Genomic DNA, 20,962 nt, shown 5'->3' on the forward strand with positions numbered 1-20,962 from the left:
CTAAGGCAACTTACATAAATAAGGCTCGAACATTGTCTATGTACATGAGTATACTGTATGAAAACTGAAAATAACAACATGAAAATATGGTCCATGTTCGCTTGTTGTTGGGTTGGGGAATGTAAAGAAGCAACATAGGAGGTGATAGTATTCTCAGGTGCATAGAGAGGCCTCTGGATGTTTTCTGGCTTCTGATTACGTAGGTACAAAGCAAAAGCACTTTATTTCAGAATGCTCTGGATCCTTCAATTGGGAGCAATTTCCCTTCTCCCCTATCTTGACTGCTACCATTGACAGCAAAATCTTTATAATGAATAGCAGCTTTGGAAATGCTTGGTTTTGGAATGAGGTCCCAAGTAGTAAGTGTCTGGTAGCAAGGATAGTCAGAAGATGTTTTGCAGACAAAAGGCATTCTGCGTTTTTTCAGCATAACTTTTCAGAGTGTTTTCATCATTTTCTTTCTAGAAAACTGAAGTGTCAGTGTAAGCAAGCTTATATAACAGGGCTATTCAGCCAGAGAATGCTGTGCCAGTGGGGGATTATGGAGTACTGGAGTGTCCTCCACACTGCGTCTGGGCTTTTGCTTTCTGCTGCGCAGTTGCAAAGGTTCATGTCCTGGATGACTCTGCAGGATGGTTCCAGCTAGCTGACCACCTGCAAGAGGTAGGGAGCTAAAACTTCTGCTGTACAGGGGCTGGTGCCTGGCTGGCTGCAGACCTGTCTCCTGATAGGTACTCTGGTCATGTCTTCACATGTAATGTGGGAAGGTACTTGGCCCAACCCCTTGTCCAGCTGCTGCAGGTCCTCATTTGCACATCCAGGAAATGCAGTTATTCTCTGATCACTCACACATGCATTAAGTGCTCATCCAAACAGCACTGACCTAAAGCTCTGAAAAATATTTGCACAGAATGTCAAAAATGAGATTTGCTTGCTGGAAGCTTAAATGGACAATGGGGAGTCTTAATAGGAAATGTTTGCTCTGGCATGTCCTGGTTGGAAAATGAGACAAAGGAAGAACTGTATAAAGGGCTTTTATTAGTTGGATCTTAGCTCCTGGCCAGTGCCAGCTGTTGTTGCGTCTCAATAGATGAGGAATCTGCCTCTATGAAATCATAATGTTGCTATATAAGCAATCTGGTCAAACAACTTGATCAAGTATTAAGGATTTTTTCCAACAAAGGCAGCTGGTAAGTCCCTGCTGAGGTCTTATTGCCTAATTAAAAAATGAAAACTAAGCACATGTCAGAAAGGAAAAGGGAAGCATGTCCCTATTCTATTGTTAATTCCTTAGAATGAAAGAATTCCCTGCCCCTTCATTTTTCCTTTTTTAAAATCATGTGTCCTTCGTGAGAAATCATCCTTGTATTTCACCTATGGTTTGGCTGGTTTTATAAAAAGATGACAGTTTGACCTGTTTGCACACAATTCCTAATGAAGGCGGCAAGCTCATTTCTCGTGTCCTTCATGCACGGTCAGAGTGAAAGACTCTAAAAATGCCATTTCTGATAAAAGATGGTCGGTTATACATTGCAACTGCACATGAGACTAACTAACTGTAAAAATCATTGCTTGAGACTGGAGGCTGAAGGTGATCCTGCTGTGTAATTCTTAGAGTGGAAAAGACAGGTTAGTGAAAAATAGCTTCTGACTACTAATAATCTTGGACTGCTTACTTTGGTGTTAGGTTTTAATGTAGACACAGCATTTACTTTCATGGGAAACAACTTTCAGTTCACAAGTCCGTTTTGCTCATCCTGCTCAGTTTGATTATTCCTCCAGAAAAATGTTGCAGATGTTTTACAGGAATGCTGGATGCTAGCAGCTGTCTATTATAAATGCCACAGACGGCTTCAATTTCCTCAAACGAAAATTCAGTGGAGTTTGGTCCTTGAAGAACTTAATGTGACTTCAGTAGTAAATCATAAAGCCCATTCCTTTGGCCTGTACAAGCCAATGATCTAATGATGGATCAAACCCTCTTCCATGCTATCTGGGAAAACAGTGCTTGTTTTAAAGTCCTAGTCCAAAGGAAAAGTTAATCTATTTTAAATACAACATTTCTTTCTTCCTTGCAGTTTTAATGACTTCTCTTCAGCCTTCCTCTCTAATTTTTGACTTGTCAGAATACATCCACAGACCTCTGAGTACAGTAGACCATTTCAAATAGCAGGAACATCAGTTGTAAGCAAAAACAATGCCTGTGTTTTACTTCATGTGACTCTATATCAAAGCATTCCACTGAATCATTTTGAGTTTTGACTACTTTTTTTTTTTTTCTTTATACCAGCAGGCTCAGTCCTGGGGGCAGCTACAGGGGAGGCAGCAAAGGAGAAGGGGAAGCCTTCTAATGTACTTTGTCCAGTTACCATTTTTACACCATGTACTTTCATAAAGTATTGGAGGTTGTGCTTAGGTGAGATGGTAGAATGGTTTGATGTACAAAAATGATCTCTGTTTCTTTACCATAACAGTACAGTCTGCCTACTGTGGCTTTCTGCTGCTTCTAGCACTTCTGTTCTGCTTGACTCTTTAAAGTCTGCAACTATCAAGAGAGATGTATTTTGCCAGACTTTTGGAATATAAGGATGTAAAGGTTCAAACATGACAGTTAAATGTTGTTTAAAAAAATTCCCCACTCATACACAAGACATTGACTTTTTAAAAATAACATGTGTCCCATCTGTACATTGAAGTCTTGTTACTTCGGTCACAGAATTAGATAAAATGACAGCAATAATTTTGCTTTTTCTTTTCCTGCTCTCTCTGCAGTGCACTTACATAGAGATTGAGCAAGTGCCGAAGACTCATGCTGTTGTGCTGAGCAGGCCGTCCTGGCTTTGGGGGGCAGAAATGGGAGCTAACGAGCATGGAGTTTGTGTAGCTAATGAAGCTGTTGTGACCAGAGAACCAGCTTCTGAATCTGAAGCCTTGCTTGGAATGGATCTTGTCAGGTGAGTGGCTTGCTGAGCAGTGACCAGCCTTTCAAGCAGCAAAGATTTAGATGATGATGATACCAGGTAACAGCTTTGTGGTGTTGCCATTAGGAGATTTTAAAACAATATAAGCAGGAGGCCTATCTAGGCAGAGATCCAGACACAGCTGAGTTGATACTTAAAATACTTGGAATCTGAATTTGGCTACCAATTATTTACCAGTCTAATGTGGGTTCACTAAACCTACTTTGTCTACCTACTCCACAGCCACTACCTACTCCAGCAGTGGCTATTCTGACAGGGTAAGAGAAATTATTACAATGTTAGCAAGAAACTGCTAATTAATTTGTAGCATCAGATTGCTGATGTGCCCTTCATTCTCCCCCACTTTAGAACAGCCATCTCTGACCTAGAAAGCTTATCCTGGGCTTATAGCCAACTGTAGGCATAAACAAACTACTATGCCTCACTTCAGTCCATGCATTCCAATGCAAACCACTGCCCTTATTTAAATGCTGGCAAACAAACTCCTGTATGTCTGTTCATTGAAGGCTGTCTGCCTAAAAGACTTGTGCTGCACTGTAAATCTCAACCTGCATGCTGATCTTGTAGTGAAGAGAATTTAAAGGAGAGTTGGGTGGGGAAAGAAAGCTGAAAATAAAAGAACAAGAGAAACTAGTACAAGCTTATTACCAAGAGAAAGGGAGCAAATGGACTCAGTTTAGTTAAAGATGGAACAGGACAAGAGCTGCTTATTAAGAGAATCAATGTTAGACCCAGTGGTCCTGCTGGAATTTGCCTTAAGATGCTTAATGAGCAGGCTGAACCAATTTTGGGTGAATTCTCATTTTTCTTGAGAACTAGTGAAAGATGGGAGAAGTGTTGGATGACTGGAAAAGGTTAAATGTTGTGGCTATACTTGATAGAGTTAGAAAGATGCGTGGTTGTAAACCAGCTTAACCTCAGTTCCTGAAGGGGGGGAAAAAACTCAACTATCAATGAGTCGATAATTGTCCAATAATAACTGTTAGTCGAGAAAAATCCTGTCAAACCGTTCTGCTTCACTCCTGTAATGAGTTAACAATTTTTTTGCATAGAGGATAGGAAATAGATACCTTGAACTTTAAGAGGGCATTAAAACCTTAGAAAGTATTCTCATAAGCAAGCTGGGAAGCATGAGTTAGAAGAAATTGTTAGGTTAGCTGCCTGAAACTGTAATTGTAAATGTTCTCTGACAATGTCTCTGCAGAAATACAGTATCTGGTTCCAGCTACCATAAATCAAGAGGCATATGAGCCAGTTGGAGAGAATGCAGTGGAAACAGGAAATATGATCAGAGATCTACAGAATTTGACCAAAGAGAAATTCATGAAGGAGTTGGGGTTATGTGTCTCTTTGGTATTTTTCTCTAAATTCTGTATTACTGAAGGAATCTGTGGAGAAGCTGTACCTAGGAGGATTAGTGAGTTTAATGGCATCAAAGGAGACTAAACAGACTTGGTCTCTTTTAAGAAAATGTAGGACAGGCTTTTGTCAAGAAAAGGGATATGCTAGGTGACTTTCCCAGCTCCACCTTTATTTTTTGCCTCCTACTACCGTCCTTTTGCAACTTTATCAAACCATTGGGTTAGATGCAAAGTTCTGCTTCTTTTGGTCATAGTTACTGCAGTCCAAAATACAGTTGAACATTCAAATATATATATAATCCAGCAGCTCTAGATTTACCCACACCAGCAAATTGGGAGAAATGAAAATAAGGAGAAACTGGTCATAAACGACAAGTGACCATCACCTCCCTCTCTTATCTGCGGAAGAAATTGTTTGTAACTCAGATGCAGAGTGTTTCACACAAGGAGGACTAGAAGTGTGTTGCAGACTACCATCTGCATCCTGTTCCAGCCAAAGTGATTCTCTTACTGTGAAGACTTGGCCAGTTGCTTTAAACTTCCCTGTTTTGGATCACCTCATAGAACACAGAGCCATCAACTACAAAAATCAATCTTAGAGGCCGCAGTGAAGCTGCTTGCACCAGCTCTGCCTCTTTTTACCCATCTGCAGAACAGACTGATTCTATCACTCAGAATTTATTGGAATAAAAATAAACTGAGACATTTTAAGCCTAATTAAGAAATGCATATTCTGCTGGCCAGATTTTTCTCACACCTATGTTGGAGTTCTGCATCTCTGTGTCAGATCATAGCTGAAGGGTGAAGACTGACCCTATGTGAGCACTTATAACTAGCTGTTTGCAAAGAAAACTAAAAACTTCATACTATGAAACACGCTCTTCAGAGCAGGCATAAGAGTTTTCAATCCAGGAATATCATCCAGGTAGTATCAAATTTTTCTTGAATGCTCAGGCTCCTGTAAGAGTTTGCTTCTACGTTCTCTTAAAGTGATTATTCTTTTTCCATAGGGGAGACTTCCTCTCTCTTTGAACTCATCTGGAATTGTCACTTTCCAATTAGGATTTAAAATCAGCCAACATGGGCAAAGGCCATTGGTGGCTGTTGAGAGCACATGCTGTTAAACAGGCCACAGGCATCTTTCAGCAGGGTGGTATAATTCTGAAGTCAGCATGGGGGTTTTTTTGTTGAAATGAGAAATTGAAAATTCATCCTGCAACCTCATAGACAAAGGCTTTTGGTTTTTCTTTTTCTAATAAAATCACAATGGGATTCAGTAAAGATGAATTTCACAAAGTTTTTAGCTTGTTTAGTAACTAGCTGCTGGCTTAATGACTGAAAACAGTGTGTCACCTAATATACTGCTGTATCTGGGGATTAAGACAGATACCTACAGATTTGTAGCCTGATAGTGTATCATAGCATGTCAGAACATATGAATAACACTTAAGAAATGAGTGAAGACTGTGTGATTGACTTGAGGGTCCTACTCTACACAAGCTTGTCCCTATCCCAGTTTATTGAAATGGAGAACATGAACCTAGTCACAATGGACGAAAAAATTGAGGGAAAACAAGTTCCTGCACAAATTTCTAAGAAACACTTCTTTTCTGTTGTAGGGATTTATTCAAAAGCTGGTCTTTGAAGCTGCACCAACCAGAATTGCTGCATTGGTTAGCTTACGAGGATTTTCTTCAGATATTCTTCCTATTGTGGCTGCAGGTTTTGGGGGGGGCTTTTTTTTTTTTTTTTTTTTTTTTTTTTTTTTTTTTTTTTTTTTTTTTTTTTTTTTTTTTTTTTTTTTTTTTTTTTTTTTGAGAAACAATTGCCTCTGTAATGCACCTGCTTACTTAGGGAGGTATATTCATATGAAGAGATGGTGTCCTGCATTGCTTATGCTCATACAGTTATCATACATTATCATACAAAATTATCATACAAAAGGTATAGATGGAAAAACCTGTAAAACACACCCTTCTTTTTTGCATTGTCATCTTAGTTTTTAATCCCTATGTGTTTGTATTATTTCTTCATTCCTTTCATCACTGGTGCAATCACTTTTTCAGAGCCACACAGAAGTGCCAATCTTGGCAAGGAGTCAAGAATGCTCTTTAAAATGGTATTAAATTTTTTTTACCAATTTCTTTTCTTGGAGACACCAAAACTGAATAACATAGAATGTCATCATTGTGTATGTTAGTTACTTTGGAAGTTTTGGAAGTTTTTTTTAGTTTATTTGGAAGTTACTGCATCTGTAACTGATATCTGTGAAGTTGAAAAGCTTTAAGATAATGTTGTTTTGAGAAGGTTATAATATGCCGTGCTTGCATAGTGGAGGTACTGAGGTCATGGATTGTACTGTCACTGGAATTTTCTTAATGAATAATTCAAGTTCTTCTCTGGGGGTGAAATTACTTAAAACACTTCCTCCAGCTCACCTTGAGGGGCGCTCTGAAGTGTTCTAGTGGGAGGGTTATGCTGTAGTTACCCAGGACACTGATGCTGAGGTAACTGATAAGACCTTACAGATTCTTGGAGATGAGCTGTGTGGTTGTTGTGTAGGGTGGGGTTTTTTGTTTTCTTTGTTTTTTGCTGTCCCTTGTGACTGACAGATAGGAGCAGTCAAAAGCAGAGCCTGGGCCTTTGTTAAATGAAAGTAAATGTAACATTGGAGCTGTTTGCAAAAAAATTATCTAAAAAGGTATTTCTGCAGCCTGCAGCTCTGCTGTAGTTTTGACAGAGAAAGCTGGACTATAACCATCTCAGAAGGAAAATTTCAGGGAGACATTATTCAAAGTTTTTATGCCTCTTGGCAGGTTTTGATCCAATTGTAACCTAATGCTTTTGGTCATAAATTGGAGAGAAGGGAGCAGATTAGCACTGAATCTCATGACTATATGGTTACCAATTCATTTACTTGTGGCAGTGACAGCTCTTGGAGTTGTTCTTAGCAAACAAATAAGACATGCTGTGGACTGGCTTTTAAATGATGTCTATGCTATGCGCTAAGACTGATGTCTTTGTATTGCTCTGAAAAAGTGATTGCACCAGTGATGAAAAGAATGAAGGAATAACATAAATGGAGAATACGGGGACAATAAAAAAACAAGTTTCAGCTAATAAGAGAAACGAGATGAGAGGGAAAAACTCTCTAAATGCGAAATGAGATGATGATGATGGGGGAGAAATTGGGGATGATGGGGGAGAAAATTGAGATGATGATTCTCAATTCTCAATTGAGAAATTGAGATGATGATGGGGGAGAAAATTCTAGTTGTCACTAAGTAGTTAATAGATGCTGCTTGGAGAGACAAAAACACTGCTTTCAATAATTCAACCTAAACCAAGGCTAAAAGTGGCCAACTATTTAACAAAGCAGGCCCAGTGCAGACATTGGGTTGAAAAGTATTTAGATCAATAAATTTGTATTCAGCTTATCGGGACCTCATTTGTATACTGTATTTTTTAGGAAAGAAACAATAGTGTTTTCTTGTGTAATTTCTCAGCGAATGGAAAGGGCTAGCATAGTGCTTAAATTTTAAAAGGTGAATTTCTTGAAACTATCCATCCAAGTAAAAAGGCCTTTGTTCACAGAGATATTTGAGAAAGATAAATACTAAGGTATTTAGAGGAAAATACAACAGAGAGAAATTTTGGACCGATAGAGGTAACTGTCTCAAAGGATAGAGACGTGGATATGCTGTTTGAAATACTGCATTTGCTCATTACTATTAATTGCATTTTGGAACCAGTGGAATCGTTTGCAGGTCTGATTTGGACTCTTCTGGTTACTGCTTTTGCTGCTGACCTGGTTAAGCTGTAAATTTTCTCAAGGGATTATTCATCCCATCTATTCAAAGCGGGAACCAGTCATTCCCTATAGCTTTGTAAAACCTCGGTTTACTTTTCCCCTTGCTTTGTTCAACCTTTCTTCTAGAATCAGGTTCTTTTAGGCATATGGTTACTCTTAGTTCAGACAAAAGCTGTATCTGGTGTTTAATAAACTTTTTTTTTTGGGGAAGCCTCTGCAGGAACACTGAAGTGTGATTGCACCAGTGCTTCTGTCTACAGTGTGCAATATGCATCAAATGATTACATACATCTAGCTTGCAAGTCCAATTAAATATTGGAACATGGGGAAAGAGAGGTTGTAATAGTGAATCCACCTTCCTTTTTTTCTAATATCTGCTAATACTAATTTGCAATTTCCCACTCTTCTGTACAGAAAAGTTGCGTGCACTTACTTTAATAAAGATTGCAAATTTTCAATTTTTTTTTTCTGCCTGAAGGGGGGATAAATAGAGCATTGCATATTTACAGTGTAGCCGAGACCACTGGTTGGTAATTGGACTATTTAAAAAAAAAACAAACTAAAACCCAGCTATGATAGGCATGAGAATAAAGAACCAGCGTAGAAAATAAAAACTTGAAATAAATAATTTAGCATCTCATCCTGTAATTCTAGTAACTCATTAAAGCAAGAATTCTTACACTAGGCATGCCTGGCACTTTGGTATTTTAAAACCAGATCAGTGCTGATAATTACAATTAATGACTTATGAAGACCTCACTGTTACATGTCTGTTTGAATCTCTGTTTTATCCTTTCCTTACAGACTTGGCCTAGAAAGAGGTGCCACAGCTAAAGAAGCATTTGATGTAATAGTTGCTTTGTTGGAAGAACACGGACAAGGTGGAAATTATTATGAGGATGCGAGTTCATGCCATACTTTCCAAAGTGCATTTTTGATTGTGGACAGAAATGAAGCCTGGATACTGGAGACTTCTGGAAAGTACTGGGCAGCAGAAAAAATCACAGGTCAGTTTATCACTCACAAACCTTTCTTATTTTAAATAAAAGCTGTAAAGAATGGTTTTGGAAGAACTGGTCTTAAAGTCACCCAGTTTAAATAAGTGACTACTTTACGGAAGTGTTTGATTAAATCAGCAATTTTAACCTTCTTCTGTATTTGTACTAATTTTTTTAAGCATTGATTTGCATTGGCCAATGTAACTTAGCATTTTCTGTGAAGCTGGAGATTGTTACCTGTATACATAAGCTATGTAATAATCATGCTTACATTTTTATCTTTGGTAGGTGGTGTATTTTCTCGGATTTATTTACTATTTGGAATGTGTCAAGTGTCTTTTTTGTGGAGTTAATGGCCAAGTTGGTATTTACAAATCTAAAATACTAAGAGGGAAGGATAAGCATTGATAGCTTTGAGAACAGGGCTTGTGTTAGGTGGTAAATCGAATGGGCTGCTGCCGGTTGCTTTACTGCAGTAGAGAGTCCTCTCAGATCCCCATTTCATATCTGATACTGCAAAGCAATACTTTTCTGCTCTTTAAACTTGTAGGTGGTTTCTTATTCTCTATGTGTGAAGCCAGAGTTGCCAAACTAACTTCTAGATGTCACTGGCTTGATGGCTGAACTTATTTAAAACTTTGCCAGCAAATATGTGCTGCCTTATTACAATATGATTGTCTAAGGTGTGTATTTAATTTATTCTTAGCTGCTGTTTTTAGTTTTGAAGGGGTTTTGATTTTCATAGTAGTAAAACTTTTAAAAATATACTCACATTTAGATGAATTAAAAATGCTGATAATTTAAGAGAATTTTTATCATCCATGCTTTGAGCTATGACAGATCCACTCAATTTTCTTTTCCCTTTCACTGAAAGGTAGGAGATAGCAGATGTGGGGAGGGGAGGGTATTTTTAACTTTGAAAATACCAAAGCAAAGAAATAGCACTAGGTTGTATAATGTTGTGTGATGGCCTATTGTCAGTTCCTGCCATCAAATATGAACCAGCTCACCTTATTAGGGATGGCGTTTTCCCAAGCAAAGGTTGCATTTTAAGGATACCTACAAGATGGAGGAAGTGTTCTAGCACAAACATACCAAACATGCTGGAGGGAAGACTGATAATGCTGTCCTGATAAAATCCAAAGCAGCTGGCTCCTGAGGTTCATAGGATTGTGCAGTGACAGTCTGGCTGCTTCTGTTGTCCTACCTGGCTGATATTTGAAGAACAGTGGTTTTTATTTAGCTTTTTTAGCTGCATCAGCAATACATAACCTTCATGTCTTTCTTCCCAGCAAATAAACTTGCCTTCATCTGCTGCTCGCAGCTGGTTTTAAACGATACTGCAGCTCTGTTCTGATTTTTACCAGCGCATTCCTCTTCAGGAGGTCCCTGTGTGTGCTGCAGATAGAGTAGTTGCCATCTCCTGCAGCCTGCTGAGGCTGCCAGGAGAAAAGGCTGATGGCTGTTTAAGAACTCTGTATTTCATACTTCGTTCAAGGGGTTGTTGGGGGTTCAACAAGGGCTTCTTTTTTGCAGTCATAAGCCTACCTCAAGTTTTCAAATGAATGCACAAATGCTGCTAAAACAGGAAAAATGTGTCATTCCCCAATGCGAAGGCATTTTTTTCCTGACTATCCTCAGAGTTGTTCTATTTCTATTACTGTTGCAGATCTGTAAAGCTTATAGTGAATGTTTCTCAAGCAACACCTGGACAGTAATTTAAGGATAAACTCTTCAAAATTCTTCCTATTACTGTTTTTCAGTCTGAGTAGAAAATCTTTCTTGATAAATTTTAATTTTTTGAAGGGTAGCAAAATTATTAAATAGTATTTTACATGAGTTACTAAATATAATATTTAAAGAGCTCTTAAGGAGTGGCTTGCCTAGCTTGATATGAACACAAATAATTCCTATCACTCAAGTCAAGAAAATTATCTGGAAGATATGCTGTTTGAAAGTGTCAATCAGAACAAGCTGTCAGTGACCCTAGTATAAGTCCAAACTGAAGGACAGTAATTTTTTTGCAGACTGATGCACAGAACTTCCTACTAGAAGTTGCTAGTCATTTAAATTGCATGCATGAGGCATTACAAAAGCAAGATTTCTTTTGTGGATTGCAGTATTAATAACATACACAAATACTGCATTGGTTTCTCTTTAAGAAAAAATTTGTGTGAAATTCCAGAATCTGGGTTTATTTTAATTTACAGATTTATTTTATCAGCTTCTTCCCTGTCTTCCAAGGTGTTTGCCTTATTCTCTCTGAGGAGTATCTGCAGCAGCCACTGTTAGTCACGCCATAGATATATGGATATAAGCACTGCAGTATTTATGAGAAAAGCCAATCAAAACCCCCTTTAATATTCTTTGAAGGTTGCTTACGCTTTCTTTTTAATTTATGCCATTTTAAAATTTTAGATTGAAAATGAAGTTTAATTTAAACCTGTCTTGCTGCTTACAATAAATTTGTTTTTCAACTAGGAAGCTTAAAGCAATTGGCAAGCTTTTAGAAACATTTTCCAAATGAAATTTTCAGTTTGGGAGGGGACAAAGAAGATGCATTAAACTAAATTCAACTTTACTGAAATGTATTTTGAAATCAAGCCAGACATCAAGCCTTTTTGTGACGGTGGAACACACCACTGGAGAAAAGATCATAGAATCATAGAATGCTTTGAGTTGGAAGGGACATTTAAAGGCCATCTAGTCCAACTCCCCTGCAGTGAGCAGGGACATCTTCAACTAGATCAGGTTGCCCAGAGCCCCGTCCAGCCGGACCTTGAACGTTTCCAGGGATGGGACATCTACCACCTCTCTGGTGGTAATTTCTTCCTTACATCTAGTCTATATCTCCCCTCTTTTAGTTTAAAACCATTACTCCTTGTCCTATCGCAACTGACCCTGCTAAAAAGATTGTCCCCATCCTTCTTGAAGAACCAAAAGGGTGCAATAACGTCTCCCCAGAGCCTTCTCTTCTCCAGGCTTAACTTTCTCAGCCTGTCCTCATAGCAGAGGTGCTACATCCCTCTGATCATTTTTGTGGCCCTTCTCTGGACCCTCTCCACAGGTCTTTCTTGTGCTGAGGACTCCAGATGGGGTGACACCCAAGCAGAGCAATAGAATCACCGCCGCAGAGTTACTGGCCACGCTTCTTTTGATGCAGCCCAGGATATGGTTGACTTTCTTGGATGCAAGTGCAGCTCATGTTGGCTCATGTCCAGCTTTTCACCCATCAGCACCCCCAAATCCTTCTCCACAGGGCTGCTCTCAATCCCATCGTCCTCCAGCCTATATTAAGACCAAGGATTGCCCCGACCCAGGTGCAGGACCTTGCACTTGGCCTTGTTGAACCTCACGAGGTTCACACAGTCCCATTTCTCAAGCTTGCCCCTATTAGGCATTTGCCTTTGGCATTTGGAGATCGCTACTTTGTGGTGAGAATATATGAGGTACAGATTGTGAAACTGGTGTTCTGACTAAACAACACTACTAATCATAAGACAGTGTGAATACCTAAGTAGGGCAGAGGGAATTGAGCTCTGCAACCTGCAGAGCTGCAGTTATTGGTAATTATGTGTATGTGTGGTTACACAGACATGCCAAATGTACATTCTAACCAATGGTTTAATTTTTTTCCTAATTGAAATTAGATTGTCATTCGAGTTTCTCCTGGAAAAAACTTGTTAAATATGTGGCTCTTTCTACAGAGGGGGTGAAATGCATTTGCAATCAGCTTTCATTAACTACAAAAATTGATGCTGAGCATCCTGAGCTAAGGAATTATGTGAAAAATCAAGGCTGGTGGAATGGAGACTCTGACTTCAATTTTTCTGAAGTGTTCTCTCTTGCCGATGACCATTTAGCCTGCTGTTCTGGCAAGGAGAGCCTAGAAAAACAAGGCGGTAAGTGTTGAACTATCTTCTTGTGTGAGCAGTGGGATTTTTAGTCACTACTGCCTCCTTTTATGCATTCTGTCCAGAACTTCACGTGACCGATGAGAATACGTCTACACGTAATCCAGGTGGAAAGGAAGACCAGAACTGAAGCTTGTCACTAAACTTGCCACAATTTAAGAAGAAGTTCTACTCAAGTTTAAGGTTTTAAAACAAGATAGCAATTATAAAATAACTTTCTTCACTGTTGTTCAGATGTACATGATGTGACACTACATTTGTGCTTTGGTATAATTACTGCAGCCCTGACTAATACTAAAATTATAGTATTAAAAAAAAAAAGGCCTCACATATGAAAGTTTGAGCTCAATGGATTCTAAGATTTGGGAGGTTTGTCTAGGCTTTTGAGCCTAGTTTAAGGAGGAGCAATGCTAGTCATTGGCAAACGGAGGTCCCTTTTTCACTGTTGAGCAGAACACTGTTACCAGAACAGGCAATGTGCCAATTGCCTTCAATCAAAAGAAGGGTTCATTTCCAGAGCAAAATTTATTAATGACTTATGTTCACTGCGGCTGGCCAGAATAGCTCTGAAATGACCGGCCTGCAGCAGTGAAGATCTGATATGTATCTGCTCTTTCATGTGTGAAGAATGGTACAAATTACCTTTTTATAAAAAGCCCTTTACTACAGATGTGAATTTACTAGATTGTTCGCATGTTGACATGTTGGCACATGTCAAGAAGAGTGTAGAGCTGAAGCATTTATTGCAGTGCAGTTTCTGCTAAGGCTATAGAATTACATGGAGCGCAGTTTGTGTCCAAGAGGCAGATACCGTAACTCCGAAGGACAGGTAAAAGGTCTTAATAAACCTGGATTATAGCACTGAAAAGCCTGAGGGCCCCTACAGACAGATGACTTTGGCTGCACATCTTGCAGACTGCTGGGTTATTCCATGTCTTCTGGTGTATTGATGCACCGGTGCATGAAAGGATGAATCAGTGCAGGGTTTGAAGTTGCTGGCAAAGAAGCCCTTCCTGCCAAAGGGGTAATGCAAGAAAACGTGGAGGTGCTGTGGGGAGAAAGCTGTGGTAAAGCACGTGCAGGTAATGGAATGAGACTAGGGGATTCTCGTAGATAACAGTTTGGAGAAAAATCTCAGTGTCTGGGTCTGCTGCTGTAACACTCTGTGAATACAAGATGACGTTTCAAAATTTTGACGGAGAGCTAATGGAAGTAGAGATCAGGGTGCTTCTATTCTGCCTGGGCTTGGGTAGAGGTAGCTGCTTAGAGGAAAATGGGTGGTTTATGTAAGTAGTTTGTTCATAGTGACTGCTAAAGCAATCTTACAGACGTGATGGCCTTTTCCTGAAAAAATACCTTTTTAATGACATTTCTCCCTACCTGGCTATTGTAATGCCTAATTAAAGCTTCTTAACTTTCTCTTTCACTAGCTAGGCAAGTTCATTCTGGTTTTACGTTGGTTAAATGGAAACTATTAACTGGGATTTGTGACATGCCCATGTTGAGTGTCTCTGGTCATATTAGGCCAAAGTCCATTCAGGCTAAAATCCCTACCTAGGGTCCAAGACATTCAACACTCAGGAATTTCTTTTTCCCCCCTTCATAAAGGTGACGTTTCCGCACAAGCTATGATTGATGTCCTGCGTGACAAGGATAGTGGTGTCTGTGTGGACTCTGAATCTTTCCTTACTACAGCTAGCATAGTGTCTGTTCTGCCTCAGGACCCTAGTTTTCCCTGTGTTCATTACTTCACTGGCACGCCAGACCCTTCAAGGTAAGCCGCAGCACTGGGGTTCCCTGGGTGCAAAGCAGATGATGGCTTGAAAGATATGAAACCAAATCCTTCCACCCTAATTGGAACATGCTTCAAGAGCATGTTCTAACCAGAAACACAATCAGTAGTTATTGGTGTGCAGTCTGACAGTCCTGTGTTACTGAACTGCATCTTGTTGCATTTCTAAATGGACACCACTTGGCTGAAAGGCTGAATCTGTAACTTTGCCTAAATTCACAGCTTTTAGACTAAATGCAGTTTATGGAGGACCCAGAAACTGGAGCAGTAACTCCAGTGTAGTTGCTTTCCAGTGGGTTCTTGTCGACATGATGAGGTTGTGGACCATTTCAGTCAATTCTCTTGAACAGGTGGGTTCAAAATAAAAAAGTCAAAATGAGTGTCTAAATAGAAAAGAGGGGATGTGTACTATAGGTAGACTTGTATGGCATCAAAATGTTAACAGAGCAAAACATCTGCAACTTGCAGGTATGCCAAATATGGTTTTTTATTGGTGGGACAGTTTCCAGTTGGTTTAAAAGACATCTTCTCTAGTTGAAAGCAGCAGAGAAGGTAAGGGAACTCATGGGTCAGATCATCAAAGAACTAATGAATTATCTTCTGTTTTAAACAGAATCCACCTGGGATTGACAGAATTTAAACTAAATCACTTGCAGTTATTCAGATCTGCCCCTTTTATTGAGATAAAGAGGTTATGAGGAGAAGAAAATGGTGCCCTTGAGCAGCTGGCAGTCATTCCTTTAAGAAGAGCCATAGCAAGCACTGTGTGCTTCTGAGGGCTGCAGAAGTTATCTTCTGCTATGTAACTCAGACATTTAGGGTTAGGTATGAAGCTTGAGCTTGCTTACCAAACCTTTTCTTTGACTTGATGCAAATCCTTTGAGATAAAAAGAACCAAGGCTTCAAGTTGTTTTGGTGGTATTTCTGTCCTTTTTAAAGGTAGAGAGTCTAGCTGTAAAAAACCTTCCTGTTTAGAGGCCTTTCTTGATTTTACACTCTAATGCACTTTAAAAAGCATTATTTTAAGTGCAGCTAGTGAGTCACATAAGTTCTTAACCAGCAAGGCTTCGTGACAGTGATGGAAATGGTAGCAGCAATGAACCTGCTGACTGTATGCAGGCAGTGGCTATTAATCACATTTTGCAGAAGTCTTGCACTTCTGGCAGCTCCTTTACTGCAGAATACAGGGTGCTGTTTTGTTGAGTATCTAAAGGGAAGGCAGGCAGTTTCTTCATGCACTTGCCAATTCCTACTCTTAGATTCTCAGGAATTAAGATTCGGGATTGTTGGGGTTTTGCTGTTGGGCTCAGGAGTTTAGATCCAAATTCATTGTTGAAGTTGTCTGAGAAGTGTCACAGTGTTGGTAGCTATGTCTTTTTTCCCCCTTCAACATAAAATTTGAATGTGTTGCTAGTTAAATGCCAAATCTTCTGATATTGAGCCCAAGTGTGCTTGTGCTCCACACAAGTGTGTGTTAGTGATTTTTAATGAAAATTAAATCTGGGAGGAAAAGGAGAGGTAGTGAACAGAGGAGAAAAACTGATGTGAGGCTGAATGCTGAGATTTGTTTAAAAAAAAAAAAAAAGCAACAAACCAAAACTCTTGGAGAGTAAATTATAGTGCTACTTTTTTAAAAAAAGTGTCAGAGCTGGCATGAAGGAGACCGAAGAAGCCTATAGGTGAAAAGGAGTAATAGAGTTTTATAGTAATTGGCAAACCGAGTTCTTTTAAAGCTCATAGATTTATTTGCTTGTGATCAGTACCAACTCTCTTAGTCTGTGCCTAGTACAGATGCATTACCTACGGCTCTGTATCCATTGTTTTAAAATGGCCTTGCGAATATTGCAATAACATATATAAAATCTCTCTTATTACTGCAAGCAGTCATTCTCATTTCTTTCAGGTCCATATTTAAACCCTTTATTTTTGTTGATGATGTAAAATTAGTACCAAAAGTACAGTCTCCTTCTTTTGGCAATGATGATCCTGCTAAAAAGATACCTCGATTCCAGGAGAAACCTGATCGCAGGCATGAATTGTACAAGGCACATGAATGGGCCCGATCTCTCCTTGAGAACGATCAGGTAAGAACTGTGGGACCTTGAATTAAAGAAGTAAATGTAGATTCCTAACTCCATAATTTACTTCAGAGTCACATATTCCTTGAATATGAACCTTATTCTCTAAGAATATTTGAAAAGTCAAACTGACAAGCTCATTAGCTTGTTCAATCCCCACTGAGAATATAGTATTTTAAGTGATTATTGAACACAAGATGCTAGTGCAACATGGTATCAGAAGTATATGATAGGATGATGGCAGGTTGGTTGTAATTTAAACTATGCAATGGATTGATAATTACATAGTTGAAGGGGAATTTTCTTGAAGGAGTAATTTGCAAGGGACGGTTTTGCAAGTCTCAATTTAATGCATTTCTGTGAAATTGTAAGAATTAACTGAAAATGCTATGCAAGAAGAAAGGACAAGTGCCATGCAACAGGTACCTGAGGGCTGAGAACCTGCCAGTGTAAAAACCTAGTGCTGAAGATCGAAATAAAGGCAGGAAGGGGATTATTCTGTATAACTTTTCCAACCAGTTAAGATACAGCTTTTCCTGTCATAGTGCAAGTAGTTCAATAACTGTTCTTTGACGTTTGCAATTGCAACTACAGCAGTAAACTGGATAACTGGTTATAACCAAGTAAAACAGAGGGGGAGATCACCAGGGCATGCCAGTCACGGTGGTATTGGTATTTCAGGCAGTTTGAGGGAGAATAACGGAGTCATGTTGAACTTCCACAGAGGATGTGCTTTTCTGCAATTTTCCTTTGTGCGTATCTGCATAGGTCAGTCTTGCTAAGGTCATAAACAGCATTCAGACTTACCCATTAGTGATTAAGGAAACCATGGTAATCTTTGCTAGTACAAACTTTATTTAAGCACAGTTTTGGCTAGATGTGGGTTTTAATCCCTTGAAATTGTTTAATTTAAAATCTGTGGCCTCTGTGGTAACATTGAGTCAATGTGCAGCTGGCACCTGTAACATTATGTGAGAAGCTGATTTAGGGAAGACTTAGAAGAGGCATGTTAGCATCTTGTGAACTCTCCCATGATGTGACAACAAAAGTTGTGGTAGAAAAGAAAATGTAGATTTTAGTCAGGCTTCATGCTATAAAAACTGCCTACCTGAGAGCCTAAACCTTAGCTTAGGAACTCTGCTCTTTCTGCACAAATGCTGGTATAAATCCTGGAAAGCTCAGAACCATCACTCCTTCTGAATGCCTTTTTTTCTGGAATTCAATTTTGAAAGCTGCAAGCAAAACAAACAGCACTTCTCTGCCTAAAAAAAAGAAAAAAAGAAAAAAAGAAAAGTAGACTTTAAATAACATCTGGATAAAACAAAGTGACACCTTCAGGAGTGAATTTCCTGCCCAGAAAAGAGCAATAAGTCAGAAGAGCACTCAAAGCCTTGCTTGGGATCTGGCATCTTAATGCTGTTACACATCATTTCACATCTAATCATCATCTTATAGGTGATGATCTGAGGGATACACGTGTGCATACCATGACCTGTACAATCCTTGGGGCTTCTAGTCTTTTCATATAGTCCTGTTTGAGGGTTTAAAGGCTTAAGAAGTTGCTTTACCTCTTCAGCCTGTGTAGAAGTCTTATACTGTTTTCCTCTATCCATCTTTGAGTCCATCTTCCTTCTTTGCTTTAAACTTAGCAACTCCTTCTTGGTTAATTTTGTAATGCATAAAGTGTCCAGCGCTGTTCCTTTTAGCCTTTGACCATCCTAAAAACTGTTACCAGAAATAGTTTGTTCTTTAAAAAGCTTTCTCATTTTAAAAAAATACTTTAAAAGATCTCTGTAACAGAAGAGAACAGTAAAATAATTGAGTTTGGCTGTTTCATGCCTTTAGGACAAAGGCCAGAAACTGATGAGGATTATGTTAGACCTTGAAAAACAAGGCTTAGAAGCAATGGAAGATATCCTTACTCGTACAGAGGTTCTGGATCCGGCTGAAGTAGTGGATCTTTTCTATGACTGCGTTGACACAGAACTAAAGTTCTTCAAATAAAGTAAGCAAATTCTTCTTTTTGGATCTGATTCTGATCCTGCTCCTCTTTAAGTTAAGGGTGTTCAGAATCAGGTTCAGTGCCACCGTTCTACCTCAGCGCATCTGCTTGGATTGTCTCCAAAGCCCTTTTTTCCTATGCTACATTGCAGGCACTTTTTTGTTTGTTTGGTTTTCGATTTCACTCTTGCTTGGAATGGATTTTAAACAATTTTTCTCTCATTTCAGCTACAGTGGCTATTGTTAGCCTTTTCACTGGAAGACTGCGAAGTTCTTCAAGCCTTGAAAGAAAGTCTTCACACATATGAATTTGCAGGAAAAACATTTCTAGAGGAAAAAATGTTACTTGCTAGCTGTATCTGTTTAACAAATTGCTTCCCTTTGTTCAGTCTTGTGGTGTTCCTGTTTGTGTATGTATATAGTGAAAGGAGAAAGTCTCTGACTGGTCCAATTACTGTGTGCATGCTGGCTAATTTAGTACAGAATGTTTAAATATGTATGTTGGGCAACCAATTAAAGCAAAGATTAACTTCATCAGGCTAACTGCCATACTGTCATTGAAAGCAATCTGTTTTTATCTCTGTTGCTCAGGACTAAGCTTGCAGCAAAGCTGACTTGCATTTTTGTCTTCTTGCTAATTCATACAAAGAATGGTGGAGTTGAAAATACAGTTTTGAGGGGGCAGGAAGGTAAGTCCTGGTTCTTGACCTTGCTGTACTGGCCTCAGATGGGCATATCTGGTTACAGTGACTCAGCATCTGACATTATGCCTGTACAAATAACCAGAACTAGGTCCCCCAGGTTAAGTTTTGCCTTCATCTGTGCCCAACTTGAGGAAGCTTGTGTTTGCAATGCAATGCTTTAGTACAAGTACTAAAATGCAGAGCCAGCCTGCATGCCCAAGACATCTACACATAACCTATTGGCTCTTAAGATGCGTTAATAAGGTGTATTTATAGACAAGATACAAATTTGGGGTTTTTTTTAGGGAATAGATGCTGGACATTGATTAATACCTGACTATTCTCCACCTTTCTGCCTTTGTACTGCTGAACAGTTCCTAGTAATCTTCGTAGTGAGCGTACATGGCTTATGAATCCAGTAAGTACCGGTGAGTTACTGGTGGGTGTGGCACTCCAACTGGTTAGGCTTAGAAATGGCTGTCTTATGCACTTACATTAAGTGGAGTTCTGCAGAATGCTTCCCTTCCTTGACAGTCTTACAGACAAGACCTGCTTTTCACATATTTTCTTCTTGTAGGAGTGAGATGGGGCAAAAACTTTAAGAATTAAACCAGTAAACACTTCTTCCTGTGTCACGTGAAGATGGTTGGGTTTTTTAATAGGAGGTTCAGACAAGAAGTCCATGTCTTTAATAAGTGGAAGTTAGCATATGGAGTTAAAACCCTTCACTGTTCAGGAAAGGGAATGGTGAAGAGCCACAGACACTTGTACAGAGGAAATAAAAGCTCCTTAGGAGGTGGCAACACCTCAGTTTGAAACTGTAAGAGTTGTGCATTAGGGAAGCAGTCACTGCCATATTGGCACACTGCATTCTCAGAACTTTTTTAATGAATTTGTTTCATTCAGACACATTGCTTCGGTGTTGTCTTCTATGACAAGTGGCACTTGGACAAGGAAACATTGGGCCTTTTTTCTTACGCGCGTGATGGTATTTTCTCTTATAGCCCTCTTACATAAGTACCTTCCCTTTCACAATACACTCTTCCCATGCTCCCTATTACAGCTCCTGTGCCTAAGTATCCTGAAAATGGAAACAAGGGAAGGAGAAAACAGGCAAGTAAAAGCTAAAACTTAGAATCTATCTACCCAGCCAGAATAGCGACTGGAAGGAGCACACTATTTCAGAGGGTGCTTCGCTGGATGAAGCCAGCTGAAAGAGGAGTGTGCTTTTGGCAACTGCCCACAACTGAAGTAAATGGATTTCCCATGAAATCCACTTTTGGAACAAAAGGGTACTTTGAATGAAAATACTCCTAATCAGAGCACACTTCACACCTACCCTG

The 20,962-nt window shown here is 39.3% G+C and overlaps 1 protein-coding gene across 1 annotated transcript in view; it reads left to right on the forward strand.

Annotated features, from left to right (window-relative positions):
* SCRN1 (secernin 1) overlaps positions 1-19,476 on the forward strand; it is a 28,040-nt gene extending 8,564 nt beyond the window's left edge. The window contains exons 2-8 of the mRNA XM_010141883.1: positions 2,773-2,954; positions 8,958-9,160; positions 12,859-13,053; positions 14,674-14,839; positions 16,761-16,941; positions 18,781-18,940; positions 19,165-19,476. Of these exons, the coding sequence (XP_010140185.1) occupies positions 2,773-2,954; positions 8,958-9,160; positions 12,859-13,053; positions 14,674-14,839; positions 16,761-16,941; positions 18,781-18,939 (1,086 nt within the window). The 3' untranslated portion in view covers position 18,940; positions 19,165-19,476. The remainder of the gene's footprint in view (positions 1-2,772; positions 2,955-8,957; positions 9,161-12,858; positions 13,054-14,673; positions 14,840-16,760; positions 16,942-18,780; positions 18,941-19,164) is intronic.
* The last annotated feature ends 1,486 nt before the right edge of the window (positions 19,477-20,962 follow it).

This window comes from Buceros rhinoceros, unplaced genomic scaffold, assembly GCF_000710305.1.
Source record: "Buceros rhinoceros silvestris isolate BGI_N320 unplaced genomic scaffold, ASM71030v1 scaffold9818, whole genome shotgun sequence".
In the NCBI taxonomy this organism is placed as follows: Eukaryota; Metazoa; Chordata; class Aves; order Bucerotiformes; family Bucerotidae; genus Buceros; species Buceros rhinoceros.